Source organism: Corythoichthys intestinalis, chromosome 1 (genome assembly GCF_030265065.1).
Source record: "Corythoichthys intestinalis isolate RoL2023-P3 chromosome 1, ASM3026506v1, whole genome shotgun sequence".
NCBI lineage: Eukaryota > Metazoa > Chordata > Actinopteri > Syngnathiformes > Syngnathidae > Corythoichthys > Corythoichthys intestinalis.
The window spans coordinates 16,621,404-16,636,147 of NC_080395.1; the positions used below are offsets into that span (position 1 = coordinate 16,621,404).

At 39.8% G+C, this 14,744-nt stretch overlaps 1 protein-coding gene across 4 annotated transcripts in view; it reads left to right on the forward strand.

Annotated features, from left to right (window-relative positions):
• LOC130927863 (homeobox-containing protein 1-like) overlaps window positions 1-14,744 on the forward strand; it is a 55,672-nt gene that overhangs the window by 11,199 nt on the left and 29,729 nt on the right. For 2 of the 4 annotated variants that reach the window (XM_057853976.1, XM_057853970.1), the window contains exons 5-9: window positions 324-483; window positions 552-634; window positions 709-804; window positions 5,240-5,334; window positions 5,429-5,575. In XM_057853976.1, the coding sequence (XP_057709959.1) occupies window positions 324-483; window positions 552-634; window positions 709-804; window positions 5,240-5,334; window positions 5,429-5,569 (575 nt within the window). In that variant the 3' untranslated portion in view covers window positions 5,570-5,575. Of the gene's footprint in view, window positions 1-323; window positions 484-551; window positions 635-708; window positions 805-5,239; window positions 5,335-5,428; window positions 6,292-14,744 lie in introns of those variants that run through there. The other 2 variants (XM_057853962.1, XM_057853984.1) reach the window with 2 other exon arrangements.

The following is a 14,744-nucleotide window of genomic DNA, read 5'->3' on the forward strand; positions in this document are numbered from 1 at the left end:
AATCAAACGGAAGAAGTTATTAGATTTTGGGGTAATGAGGTCAAAGGTCACAGAGGTCAGAAGCATATGTTTTCGTTGAAGATAATAATCCCTTCATCCGTTTTTGAGTTATCGAACTTGCAGGATATGTTTGCAAAATCAAACGAAAGAGGTGATTAGATTTTGGAGTAATGAGGTCGAAGGTCAGAAATGTGTATGTATTGATTTTATTACAATAAATTGTCAATTGCACTAAAATGGGTTGAAAATGCCACTATCACCAACCCTGTCTGTCATGCTAATAATGCACTGGTACCAATTTTTTGATGTGCCTGACCCATCAGGTGCCACGTTGGGCTTGCGTAGCGCCCCGTTAGCTCTGGAAGATGTGATGATGGATTGGCAGCAGGCTCAGCCCACATTTTCCCCCGCTCCAGGGGGTTTCCGCCTGCGCAGGGGCAATAGATTCACCTGGAGGAAGGAATGTCTGGCCGTCATGGAGAGGTAACATTTACACCTAATGATGTATTACAACGTGACGCGACTCTTTCATTCATTGCGGGTCTGCGCAGCTACTTCAGCGACAATCAATATCCCGACGAAGCGAGGAGGGAGGAGATCTCCATGGCCTGCAATGCCGTCATTCAAAAACCAGGCGGGTCCAAATCTAGAACACAATCGCCTCGCTGTTCCAGTGTTCAATACGTGACAAACGAGTGTGTTTTTCAGGAAAGAAGCTGATGGACTTTGAGAAAGTTACGCCTCTCAAAGTGTACAACTGGTTTGCTAACCGCCGCAAGGACATGAAGAGACGTGCCAATATTGGTAATGACTTCATCAGTCGTCCACCATGTTTTTATTTTTCCTCCGAAACACTTATAAGCTTTGAGGGTCTGTTGCAGTGTTGTTTTTGGGAGCCCTTTTAAATTTCGTTAGTCTTCTGGACGGAAATACTTATTAGTATAGTTTAGTGTAGAGTTTTCCGATAACGTCTTTTTTAACAGATATCCCGATATCGTCCAACTCCAACAATCCGTTACCGATATCAAACCGATACCGATACATGTGGTCGTGGACTGAACATATTATCGCTAATTCTATTGTGGTGCCCCACTGGATGCTGTAATAATGATAAATGTAACAACTTAGAGGATTTCCAAATAAACATTCGATGAAATAGAAGAGAACAACTGAAGTTTCCGAGGAAAATGGCTGTATTACACCACTATATTTATTGTTGTAATCAAAATAGTGTTTTTTGGATCAAGTGCAAAGTGCCCATAAAGCACTCATTCTTTTCTTCAATGTGGATGTGAGTACACAAATCAACAAATGGCGAACAAATCAGGCTCTAAAGAGAAGTCAGACACTCGAGTAAAGTTGAATTTACTCTACTGTGGTCATCTTTCTCTTGCCAAGAGCACTGATACGTTTTTGTGAAACTAAAAGCAACAATACATTGTATCAATAATCTGAACTATAGTCACAAATAAAGCAAATTATACACCACGTGTCAAATTGAATTGCAACTAGTAGTACAGCTTGCAAGCAATGAGTCACCACATCTCAGCACAAATGCTAACAAAATGAAATATACACATCTCCAATATATTACACAGCACTCATGGATTTAAAAGAAAAGAAGGATATAACTTACCAGCAGTGTTGTTAATTTTACTTTAAAAAAGTAATTAATTACAGTTACAAATTACTTCTCCCAAAAAGTAATTGCGTTAGTAACTCAGTTACCTGAATGTAAGAGTAATTAGTTACTTGGCAAAGTAACTAGCGATAATTTTCATGGGTTTTTTTCTCAAAAAAAAACCAAAACAAACAAACACAAAAAAAAAAAACAGGTCACACAATGTGAAGTTTAAAGGGTTTTGGGGACAATTGGCCCAACGGCGTTGCCAAGATGAGAAAAGTAATTAATTAGATTACTCATTACTGAAAAAAATAACGCAGTTAGTAACGCCGTTATAGTCTAACGCCGTTATTAACAACACTGCTTACCAGCGATGCTCGTATAGGGGACAAACAACGTGGTAAGATGGCAAGAACTGCTATGGTACACTGGCTGCAAAAGTAAACGTTAGCTTGTCCATTTAGCTCTCTCTAATCACACCTAGCGCCAGCAGGGGGGCTTAAAACACCAGAAACACAGGCAGGCAATAAGCGGACATTACAGCACTGCCATATTCATATTGGCCCAAAACAGATGATGAAAAACCAATGTCGATATTAACGGATATCATTTAAAATGCTTTTATCGGGACATTATTAGCTACCCGATAATACTGGACAACTATTTTAGTCTTTCAAAATGTGTTAGCCTTTGTCTAGTTTTAGTTGATGATTACTCACTATGTTTTTATCTGTAAAGGTTTTAGTACAAAAAAAATAAAAGGTTTTCAACAATTTTAAATAAACACTGACAGACCAGCACATACTGTAGTGTCCACAAGTACGACGCCAACTTCATGAGGGTTTTCCAATGATTTTATTTGCAACTACTACTGCAAGCCATAGCCGACGTCAACAACACAACAACAGTTTAAAAGATTGCTCGCGGAGCTTAGGGAGGTGGTGGTGGTGCGTTCGCACCTGGGCCTCCAGGGGCCCCGGTTTGCGGGCGTAAAAGGGGACGCCGTTGGGCGAGGGTTGAGTCAAAAACAAAGGTAAGATGATACATGGGCTAAAAATATACAAAGTGTTAAAATACTTCAGGTTACCCTCGTCCGCTCGTGTCGAGGCGCCCCGTGTCGTGAATAGGGTCCTGCGAAAAATGAACCACTTGCACCCTTCCACCCCACTCTCAGCTGGGTGACTTAAGGGGCTTGTTGATACTCAGCGCACCTGGGCCCTGTTCACACAGTGTGACCACTGTCGCTAGCTATGCTAAGGTGACCATATTTTGATTTCCAAAAAAGAGGACACTCAGCCCGGCCTCAAGGTACTTGAATTTTACTCGAAGTTCACTCAAAGATGCCTATATCACTTTAATATATTTAAAGTGTGCCCCTTAGTCTGGATGGAAAAATGCAGTTTGAAAATAAATAAATAATGACTTCCAAAAAAAAAAAATATATATATATATAAAATGCAGACCCATAGGAATGTAGTTCAGTCAATCCACATACACACAGTAGGCTATACTGCCAACTAAACATTTTTATGAATTACCATCACGACAATTGTCCTTGACAAATTGTTATTCCATTTCAATTGATATTCTCATTCAATATTCTAGATTGCACACAAACAAAAACCGAAATAAACTGACAAACTATTCAACCAGCATGTTTCCAAACATAGCAGTTCAAAACTATGTTTCCCATAATGCCTAGCGCGGTTTAGCTTACTGATAGCTAGCTGAGGCAAAAATCAAACTTTGCTATAAAAGTTAACAATCATCGGCAGCGCAACGATGAGACACCAAACGGGATTTTACAATCAAAGCTCCGACAGAAGTCAACAGTTGCCATTAGATACGTATTTATCGCAAAAAAACTTAACAACTGGGCAGGCGTTGTGGCCAAATCCTCAACCCAGTAGATGGTGGTAATGCCTCATGATAGGGGTAAACTGCCAACAAAAACTAGAAGAAGTACTCCTTCCCTCCCTACTACTAGCAGCCATGTCATCGCAGGCAGGTGCTGCCACCCAGCGGCCGGAGGAATTCTCTTCAAATTGGTCCCGTGAAAAATCATAAAAACCGGACATTTTTATGAATTTATAAAACCCGCCCGGACGACGAGGATACTACGTGAAAGTAGGACTTGTCCAGGCAAAAGAGGACGTTTGGTCACCCTAAGCCAGGGGTCCCCAAACTTTTTCCTGTGAGGGCCACATAACGCTTCCCTTCTCTGATAAGGGGCCGGGGTCAGTTTGTAACAGAAAAAGTGTGACGATTGCAGGAGTGCCTAAATGTAAAAATGTATTGTTTTTCAGAAAGCCACAATCAAATAACCCTTTCTTGATTCTTCATGGAACAAAATAAAATAAATATAATATAATATAATATATTATAATATAATATAATACAATATAATAATAACACTATTAATTAAATAGATAATAACCAAATAACAGTCTCTTGGTTCTTCACAGAAAAAAGTCAGGAAATAAATAACACTATTGAAAGAAAAAAAAAAATTTGTCCGGCCCGCCGGCCGTAGTTTGGGGACCCCTGCCCTAAGCTATGCTAAAGTTAATGGTGATGCGAATGCTATCATTTACATTTCAAATGCAACAAATCAGGTTGCATGCATTCCTGCAATGTGGATGTGTTGAATGTTGGATCTTAAATGCTGTCCTTAATCCAGAGAGAGAGAGCGAGAGAGAGAGCTGTCCTTAATGCAGAGAGAGAGAGGGGTTGTGTTGTCACGAAGTTTGTGTTGTCCCTGAAGAATTCGGAATTGTTGGAAACCGTTTATTTTTGGAGACTAAAACCTTTTGAATCTGTGTCGTATTTAGCAGCGCTTGAATTTTTCGTCTTAAGTCTTTTGAACGCAAATACTTGTCTTAGTCATATTTTTGTCAATTCAAATTGTCTTAGTCATATTTTGGTCAATTCAAAACGTGTTTGTCTTTGTCTAGTTTTCTTCGACTACTCAAAATGTTTTCGTTTGTAAAATTCGAAAGTTTTAGTCCATATTTACATAAATGCTTCCAACAATTCCAAAAACATTGACAGATGAGCACATATTGTAGTGTCTACAAGGAGAACACCAACTTGGTGATGATAATACACATTCAGCAGGAAAACAGTACATGATTTTACATTCATTATACCTACCTGGATGCCGCGAACTGTATGTGTGTAAAAGTTGTCCGGGAGTTTAAGTCAAAGCTAGCCACGCTAAATGCTAACGTGAATTTTATGCTAACACTTCGAGTTACATTTAGTGTGAGACAATCACTCAGCAGAGACCTTTAAAGGCTAAAGCAACATTAAATGTTCGCGCTTGCCAAGACAAGAAAACCGATCCTACCGTGTGTTTCAAAACAAGAAAGCCTGGAGCGCAGCCTAGCTTAAAGGACTATCTAAACGCCGGTGGGGTAGCACATGCCACATGAGTGACACGACGTAAACACTGCTAGAATAAGACAATGTCATGCATGATGAATACGTGACAGAAACTGTCATGTGTTCAAGAAATTTGTCTTGTTTTATTCTCACAAGTCACATTTTTAGCTCTTTATCGTCATGAAAAAATTGTTCGTAAACGCTGACAGAAACAATGATCTGTTGTTGAAGAAGCCGCCATCTTGGAGACGCACAGCATCGATGCCCCCAGTCCCGGAGAACAGTCAAATGGCGATGACGGCGACGTCAACGAGTTCCCCGAACAGGTATAAAAACATGTAAATTCTGAATCTGTTATTCACTGAGTTGCAGGTTAATAGAGTTCATTTCGTTTAAGCAAATTCTATCATGTCGCTTCAGGTTCCCACACTGCTGCCTAGCTGGATGGTCGTCCTGGGCCGCGGAGGCTCGTCCGAGACGAAGAGTTCGGAAAAAACTGCCGACGAGGTGGACTTGACGTTGGTTAGCGACATCAAGACGGAGGCGATAGAAGACGACTGAAAAGAGGTGACGTCACCACGTTCACACAGTATGCAAATATCGAAGTCCAAACTCAGTACCTCCGAGTGGCTCCGCTACACCCCACTTAAGTAAACGTTTTCACAAGCTCTAACGAGATGCTCGTCACTGTGATTACAACAGTTTAGCCTCAAAAGCTTTTGTTAGGTCCATTTTAATGGCATATATTTACACGCCATTGCCGTAAGGCTCCAACAGACGTTGCCACATGTGACTTGGTTTTAAAAAAGCTGAGTCAATGATGCAAGAAAATACTCGTTTTTCTTCTGATCATGACCGCAAAATGGGGTTAAAATAAGAAAAATATTTTGTGAAAGTATTCACCACATAACGTCTTTTATCCACTGTAACAATATCTGTGTCAAATAGTACAAATGTCTGCCTCTGTTTATTGTACATGCTTACATATACTAGGGATGTCCCGATCATTTTTGCACGTGAGTCCAAGTCTGTATCGGCAGATAAAAAATAGGTGATTCTAAGTCCTTATCCGATTCCTCGGAAATATAGTATCCCAACTTTCTAGCCATACAGTGGTACCTCTTCTTACAAAAATTATTGGTTTTTGAAGTACTTTTATAAACTGAAAATTCCGTAAGTAAAGACGCGTTTTCCATGTAAATACCCTAATCCATTTGAAGCACCCCAAAACTCAGACATACAGTGGGGCAAATAAGTATTTACTCAACCACCAATTGTGCAAGTTCTCCTACTTGAAAAGATTCGAGAGGCCTGTAATTGTCAACAGGGGTAAACCTCAACCATGAGAGACAGAATGTGGAAAAAAAACCCAGAAAATCACATTGTCGGATTTTTAAAGACTTTATTTCCAAATTAGAGTGGAAAATAAGTTTTTGGTCACCTACAAACAAGCAAGTGAAGATCTGTGTAAAGGAAAGAATGAATGGGGCCATGTATCGAGAGATTTTGAGTCAAAATCTCCTTCCATCAGCAAGGGCATTGAAGATGAGACGTGGCTGGGTCTTTCAGCATGACAATGATTCCAAATACACAGCCAGGGCAACAAAGGAGTGGCTTCGTAAGAAGCATTTCAAGGTTCTGGAGTGGCCTGGCCAGTGTCCAGATCTCAACCCCATAGAAAATCTGTGGAGGGAGTTGAAAGTCCGTGTTGCCCAACGACAGCCCCAAAACATCACTGCTCTAGAGGAGATTCGCATGGAGGAATGGGCCAAAATACCAGCAACAGTGTGTGAAAAGCTTGTGCCAACAAAGGGTACATAACAAAGTATTGAGATGAACTTTTGGTATTGACCAAATACTTATTGTCCACCATGATTTGCAAATAAATTCTTTAAAAATCAAACAATGTCATTTTCTGTTTTTTTCCCCCACATTCTGTCTCTCATGGTTGAGCTTTACCCACGTTGACAATTACAGGCCTCTCTAATATTTTCAAGTGGGAGAACTTGCACAATTAGTGGTTGACTAAATACTTATTTGCCCCACTGTAAATCTTTTATAAAGCATAAAAATGCATCAAAATATGTAACAAATACATTTTATAATAAGTGTGTTGCACAATAAACATAAAATGAGAATTGTGCATAATGTAAAAAAAAAGAGTCAAGAATAAAAGTTAACACTTACATAAAGCTGTCGGAACACCTCATGAATGAAGAGGATGCTGGGATATACACATACACATACAGTAGAGGTCCCTCTTAGCCAATTGGATGCCAGGAATGTTAGACATTAGCCAATGGCAGAGCAGCTATAAGTATGTTACATTCAGTAAACTCTGGGAGCTGCGGGTACCAGCCATACTGTAGTTTTGCCTTTCATATCCTGAAATTTCTTTCGTAACAAGAGGGCAATATTTTCCCGTTGAGGCGTATCCTAACCTGAAAATTCTGTATGTAGAGACGTTCATACGTTGAGGTACTACTGTATATGCATATATACATTTTTTGCAGTATCCTCATATCTCTGGATTATTTTGTTGCTAATAGCCCTGAATTCATTCACTGCCATTGAGTTATCAACATCGAAACCATTTGAACTGGGAAAGCTGGCATTGAGTGATCGTATTTCAATATCAAATAATTACATTGTAATAACTCGATCGCTGATCAAGTGATCGGACCGAGGACATCCCTAATGTGTACATCATTTTAACTATCACTGTTGCACAAAAACGTGTTTCCACCGCCAAAGTGGAACAAATAGTAGCTTCCATTAACAGAAGCCAAAGTGTTAACTTTACCAATGTATGTTTGTCTTTTCTCTTCAACACATCAAATGTGCGGAATTGCTTCCAAGTATCCATTTTGTCAAATGTTGTTTTCTACCTTCACATGTATGTCAAATGCAATCTGTCACTTATCATTCTAAAGGTGCTTCTTTCCCTCTATGGTTGTTCCATGTAGCAGTTAAGCTAAAAGGATATTGACAATATAGCTGAAAATGTAGCACATTATTACTGTATAGAGAATTATGAGCATGAAATGATCTCATTTGAAAAGGGAGTGCCTTGTTTCGATGCTTGACTAAAAAAACAAACCTCCACACAACTAATTGTACTGCCTTTTTTTGTCATTCATCACAAACTTTGACTGTTTTTATGGATTATTTTAGAATTAAAGCTGATCACAGTTTACAATTGCTTTCTTTGTCCTGTTATTTTCAAACTGCATTTTTCAATTGACCAAAATATCCATATTGACAATATTTGGAATTCGCCCCCCACCCCCCCACCCCCCCACCCCCGGCCCAGACGCACCCGCGGACAGCACCAACCAAAACAAGTGCCGCTCGGCTGACGCTGCCCCGCATGCGCCCGCCGGGAAGGCCGAATCTCGCGCGTCCTCTTATTTTAATCCCTATGAACTGACTCCATGTTTCAAAAGCTTGAATAACACTCACCGAAAACAGGTTGACAATTTATTCGTCGACAATGGTAAAAACAAGGCAAAAACAGACGACGGAGGGACAATTCTGGATCCAAAACAAGGCTACATGTTTCCGAGCAGAAAAAATCTGTCTTATCTCAGTGTCCAGTCTTTTTAAAGTCTTTGCTGACGCAGGTCATGTCGAAGGCGTGTCTGAAGGTGGGTCTGGGCGTTGCTTTTTGGTCTTCCCCTTGGTGGCCGGTTTTAGGCGGCTTAGGTTCGTGCGCGGATTGGGACGCCCGCTATCAACTTTGCTGTCCGGGCTGGTTGTACTTGTTATAGGACAAAGCGCTTTGTCCTTGGAGTTTGCTGGGAGAGCTGATTGCACGAGTTGGTGCGTCAATCTTGTGATAAGACAGCATTGTCTATCTCTTCTATTTCTTGCTCGTGCTATTTATTTTATATTAGTAGTGTAGTCCTACCGTAAATATGAAACTGATACTATTTCCTGATTAATTATATTACGTGTGTTAGAGTAATGCAAACAGTTAGACGGTGCCAACCTGTACCATATGTATGTGTTAGACCAGGGGTCCCCAAACTACGGCCCGCGGGCCGGATACGGCCCGCAGCCACATTTGGTCCGGCCCCCTGAACAAAAAAAAAAAAAAAATTGTAAGAAAAAATTTTTTTTTTTTTTTTTTTTTTTTTTTTCCCAATAGAGTTATTTATGTCCTGGCTTTTTTCTGTGAAGAACTGAGCAATGGTTATTTGGTTATTATCTATTTAATTAATACAGTATTATTATATTATATTACATTACATGATATTATATTATATTATATTATATTCAGGGGTGCACATAAGTGGTCCGCACATGCGTACTGGACGTAGACAAACGCGCTGGCCCTCAACGGCTTCCATACGCTTTTGCGTACCGATGGCTGACCACTATTTGCGGCGGACACGAGAAAATAACTTCTCAAAATGTCGATGAGGCAGGCCACACTGAGTAATTACTTCCGTGTTCCCCCACCCCCGTCAAAAGACAGACAGACGACAGAGACGTCACCAGAGCTACCGAAAAAATAGGACTTTTGCTGAAAAGTGGCTACAGGAGGTACCATGGCTAGAAGTGAATGATGCTCGCACGGAAATGCGGTACAAAATGTGCCGTGAGAATCCCAATGTCGCCGATTAGAGCAACGCATTTTATGTAGGGTCAAAGAATTTCAGCCATCCAAACTTTGAAAAGCACGAAAAAAAACAGAGAGCATGTGGCAATTAAGCAAACTATCGATGTCAAACAGGACCCCACTCGCCCTATGGACATGTGGCGGAATAGGGCGGAATAAAGGTAATGAACAGCGACATGCACTGACAAACGTGTTTTTGCTCGCATTTTACAAAGCTAAACATACACGTTCAATGAGGTCTTATGAGGAGGACATCCCACTTTTAAAAAGGCTTGGAGTTAATGTGGGAGCCGCATAATGCCCTTTATTTTGAATTGGTGCTTTTATGTTTATTTCTTTACATTTCACTTCAAAGTAATGGCAATTTTGTTGTGCCAGTTGATGTTAATCAAGCATTAACCGTTAATATAATTAATCAAAGTTAATTGGCTCTAAGTAAAGCTTGTCATAAATTTATCGCATCAGGTGGGTCGGCTCTCAAGCTCAATGAGGACCAAGTCACATCTCCAGGTCCTCCTCTGAGAACCTGGGCAAAAAAATTATGTGCACCCCTGATTATATTGTATGATATGATATGATATGATATGATATGATATGATATGATATGATATGATATTATATTATATTATATTATATTATATTAAGGGCTGTCAAAGTTATCGCGTTAACGAGCGGTAATTAATTTTTTTCTTTAATCACGTTAAAATATTTGACGCAATTAACGCATATGCCCCGCTCAAACAGATTAAAATGACAGCAGTGTCATGTCCACTTGTTACTTGTGTTTTTTGTCTCCCTCTGCTGGCGCTTGGGTGCGACTGATTTTATGCACCATGAGCATTGTGTAATTCTTGACATCAACAATGGTGAGCTACTAGTTAATTTTTTTGATTGAAAATTTTACCAATTTTATTAAAACGAAAACATTAAGAGGGGTTTTAACATAAAATTTCTATAATTTGTACTAAAATCTATCTTTTAAGAACTACAAGTCGTTCTATCCAGGGATTGCTTTGACAGAATATTAATGTTAATGCCATCTTGTTGATTTATTGTTATAATAAACAAATACAGTACTTATGTACAGTATGTTGAATGTATATATCCGTCTTGTGTCTTATCTTTCCATTCCAACAATAATTTACAGAAAAATAAGGCATATTTTAGAGATGTTTGAATTGCGATTAATTACGATTAATTTTTAAGCTGTGATTAACTCGCTTAAAAATTTTAATCGTTTGACAGCCCTAATTATATTATATTATACTATATTATATTATATCATTTTTATTTTATTTACTTTGGTTCCGTGAAGAATCCAGAAAGGGTTATTTGATTGTGGCTTTCTGAAAAACAATACATTTTTACATTTAGGCACTCCTGCAATCGTCACACTTTTTCTGTTACAAACTGACCCCGGCCCCTCATCAGAGAAGAGAAGGGTTATGTGGCCCTCACAGGAAAAAGTTTGGGGACCCCTGTGTTAGACTATATATGTGTTAGACTAATGCAGACAATTATATGGTGTGTGTGATGACGATATCTTTTCCCCTATCTTTTCCCGATATCTTTTGTGTTGCACCGATACGGCATTAAAATGCAGGCGGTATCGGACGGTGCTAAGAAATAACACGCTAATGGTACACAAGATGCACTCTACAAAATTAAGTCTCCAAGATGGCCGCCAATTATGCACACTGCCGAAGTAGAGGAAAACAAGTAGTGTTGCATTGATACTAGTATGGGAAAGGGCCCCAATACAGCGTAAAACTGTAGGCATCGGTATCCAGTAATACTAAGAAATAACGCGCCAATGCTGTGCAATATGTACTCTTTGAGATTTAGTGTCAAACCACTGGTCGCCCTTCTCAAGATGGCTGTCAATCACGCATGCTGCAGAAAAAGTAGAAGAAAAATAGTTTTACACCCATACATATTAGGGATGTCCCGATCCAGGTTTTTGCACTTCCGATCCGATGCTGGCCGATACCGATACCGGCCTATCTGAGCATGTGTTAAAGTTTAAAGTTATTTAGCCTCCTTACTTAGTTGTCAGACTCATGTTGAAAAGAGTTTTAGTACTCTTGATAACAACTAGCCAGCTGAATTAGGTGAGTTTGAATAACACACAACGGTTGGTAACAAGAAACTGACCTGTTTATTCAATGACTAACACAAAACATTATAAATAACAAACAGAAATGGCATAGTCAGTCAGTAAAACGTGCAAATATTATTGTAAACTGTCTTAAAGAGTATGTCATGCCCTGGGAAAATGTTAATATTCCATCATTTATCCATAAACACATGCCTTTTGTATTCATATCATGCCACTTCGTGTAATTACACACAAGAAAATGAGAGAAATCTGGCTCGATTGTCAAGCTAAAACGACCGGCGCCCGAGATCTGGCAGATTGTGTGTGTGACGTCATTACAAGTGAAGAGAGTGCCACCGGCCACTAGGGTGGCAGCGCCTGTCTGCATCAATATAATTCCTTCTAGTGAGGGGAGAATTAGCGGTGTTTTGAGCTGTTTATGCTGTTGCATTGTGTTCGTCCTGCACATATTCCAGGTTCCCTCATGAAGAAACACCCCTCGTTGTCAATAAAAAATAATTCAGAATTGACAGTGAGGGGTGTTTCTTCAACAAGAAAAAAGGCTCAGTGCTTTAATACTGAATGGCGACGATGATGGCAGACAATTTCGTTTCTAGTTTCAGCGACGAATCCGACGTAGAATGACGTAACGAATGTTCATCTAATGGTGACGAGGAGAGTTACGAAGCTTTAATTGGTGTTTTAGGTTACCAATTTGAGCCCAAACGAACGCCAATGCAACGTAATGAAACGGTCATTGAGGGGAGCAATGACACTGATGAAACATCGGCAGCAGATCGTGTGGGAAACAACGAATGATATTTTTTGCATTTCTTTTTGTGAAGCCGATACACCGTGACCGCAAAATAAAGTAATGTATAGAATAATTATCATTCATTGCGCTATCATAGTTTTTCGCTCTGCCAACAGACACAAATATGAATGGGATCAGAGGATTTGTTCTATATATTTTACGAGCGATAATTTATACATGTGTCCAGTCCTGTATCCAATGCGTGATATTTTTTTATTATAAAAGAGTACTCACTCTGGCCATTTCGAGCTTGGCTGCTCCCCTCCTTTGCTTAGCCTTAGCCTCCTTTGCCAGTCATCGTCCTCTTTCTTGATATCTCGGGACATTTAGGTGGCTGGTGTATGGTGGGCACCGCATCTGCTTTGAGCAGCAATCTTGCAGCAAAACCCGATTTTACTTGTCCATAGTTCGAGAAGCTTTCAGGTGGAAAATAACAGAAAACCGTGCCGGAGGCTGGGTCTAGAAAATTAGCCCTCTTTGCATGGACGAACTTTACCCATTGTCTGCGTAGTCCAGCTTTTTTTTTCTCGCGTTCGGGAACTCATGGATACTATAGCTATTTGTACACCACATAGCACAGCAGTTTTGAACCATTTTAGTGATGTTTTGGTCAAACAAACCCGAACGCTACTCTCTCGTCGATAAAAAACAATGGCACCTGGCTCCGCCATGACTGTCAATCACTTGTTTTGACGTCGCCGCCCAATTCGGCTGTTTCCGGAACACTTTCGGAAATGTTCGTCATTTTCGATCTATTTTCGATAATTGCTCATTAATGTGATTGATTTTTTTGTTAACTTTATCAATATTTGTTATCTTGGCACATAACGGTTCTATTGATGTCTCACCCCCCCCTTTGCCGTTACATACCCTTTAAAAAAGCAAAACACACAAACAACGTCAGTGGAAAATCCCCCCCCCCCAAATCTATTAGATGCTTTTAATGTTTCATGCATTAATTACAACGGTAAATAGTGTTATACTTATATAGCGCTTTTCCACCTTTCAAGGCGCTCAAATAATTGTATAAAAAGCCTCTCAGGTTTAAATAAACGACTATTTCAGTATCAAGTTAACATTTTAAAACAGTAAATAAAATACTCAAGTCCCAATTCTGTATCAGCAGCTTTAAACTACATTCAATTCATTTAATGTTGTCAATCAACCGTTAAAGTTGTTAAAATTGCTCCTGTTATTCCATAATTTCCCTTTTGTCTACTTTTGACATGTGTAAGTTTTAAAACTGTTTTGAAGACAGATTCAAGTCAAGATTTTGCCGATTTAGGAGTATTTTAGCTAATAAGTTAATTAGGTTCGCTTGGAAGGTTCACAACAGCCTACTAGGGAAGTCTCCTGCTTTAAGATGGCGGGCGTTTAGTTTTCCATACTTCAGTGTTGCTAACGCCGTCAAGTCTGTCACCCTTCATCTAGTTCTATATACATATGATATCTATTATCTACAGTAAAACGATGTTGACGTAGTTTGTAGCGTCTGTCAGGAGCAGTCAGGTATTCTTGTGTTTTTTATCCAGCGGCATGAGTTGAGCTAAAGCCAAGAGTTGAGCATTGGCATTACCCGCGTCTATGACAACAATGATGTTTACTCTCGCGACGCAATGCGGTCCGTTTCTCATTGCGTCCCGAAGACCGCGCCGTGTATTAGTTCCGCTATACTTGACATATTTCAATAATTGGAATTTGGATGTTTGTGAATCGTTCTCGAATCTTCCACGGCCGAATGACTCAAGGATGTAATGACGGCTGGGCATGTTGTACCGTGTAAGTGTTGGATGGTGCGTCTTTACTCACGAGAGATAATGGCTCGTCATCCAGAATGAATTCTTCGGCAATGACTCTTGTTATTCCCTGGGCTTTGGGACTGTCGGGTGCCAGTTTGTCACGCATAGCAAAAGTTTCTGCCAGTGTTAGTTGCATAGGACCTTTCTTTTTTTCTTCGGTTTTCTCAACATACGCCTTATTTTGTTTGTGGTGGTATTTCGCTAAATGCTTGATTAGGTTGGTTGTATTAAAACTTCTTACAGCTTTACCACCACGCTTGACTTTATTGTGGCATATGTTGCACTCTGCCTCTTCGTCTTTGTCGTCCTTTAAGGTGAAATGATCCCACACAGCTGACATTTTTACCGATAAAGTCTCTCGGTAAATTGGGAGACGGTAATGTAGTGTGTTGAAGGTGTCC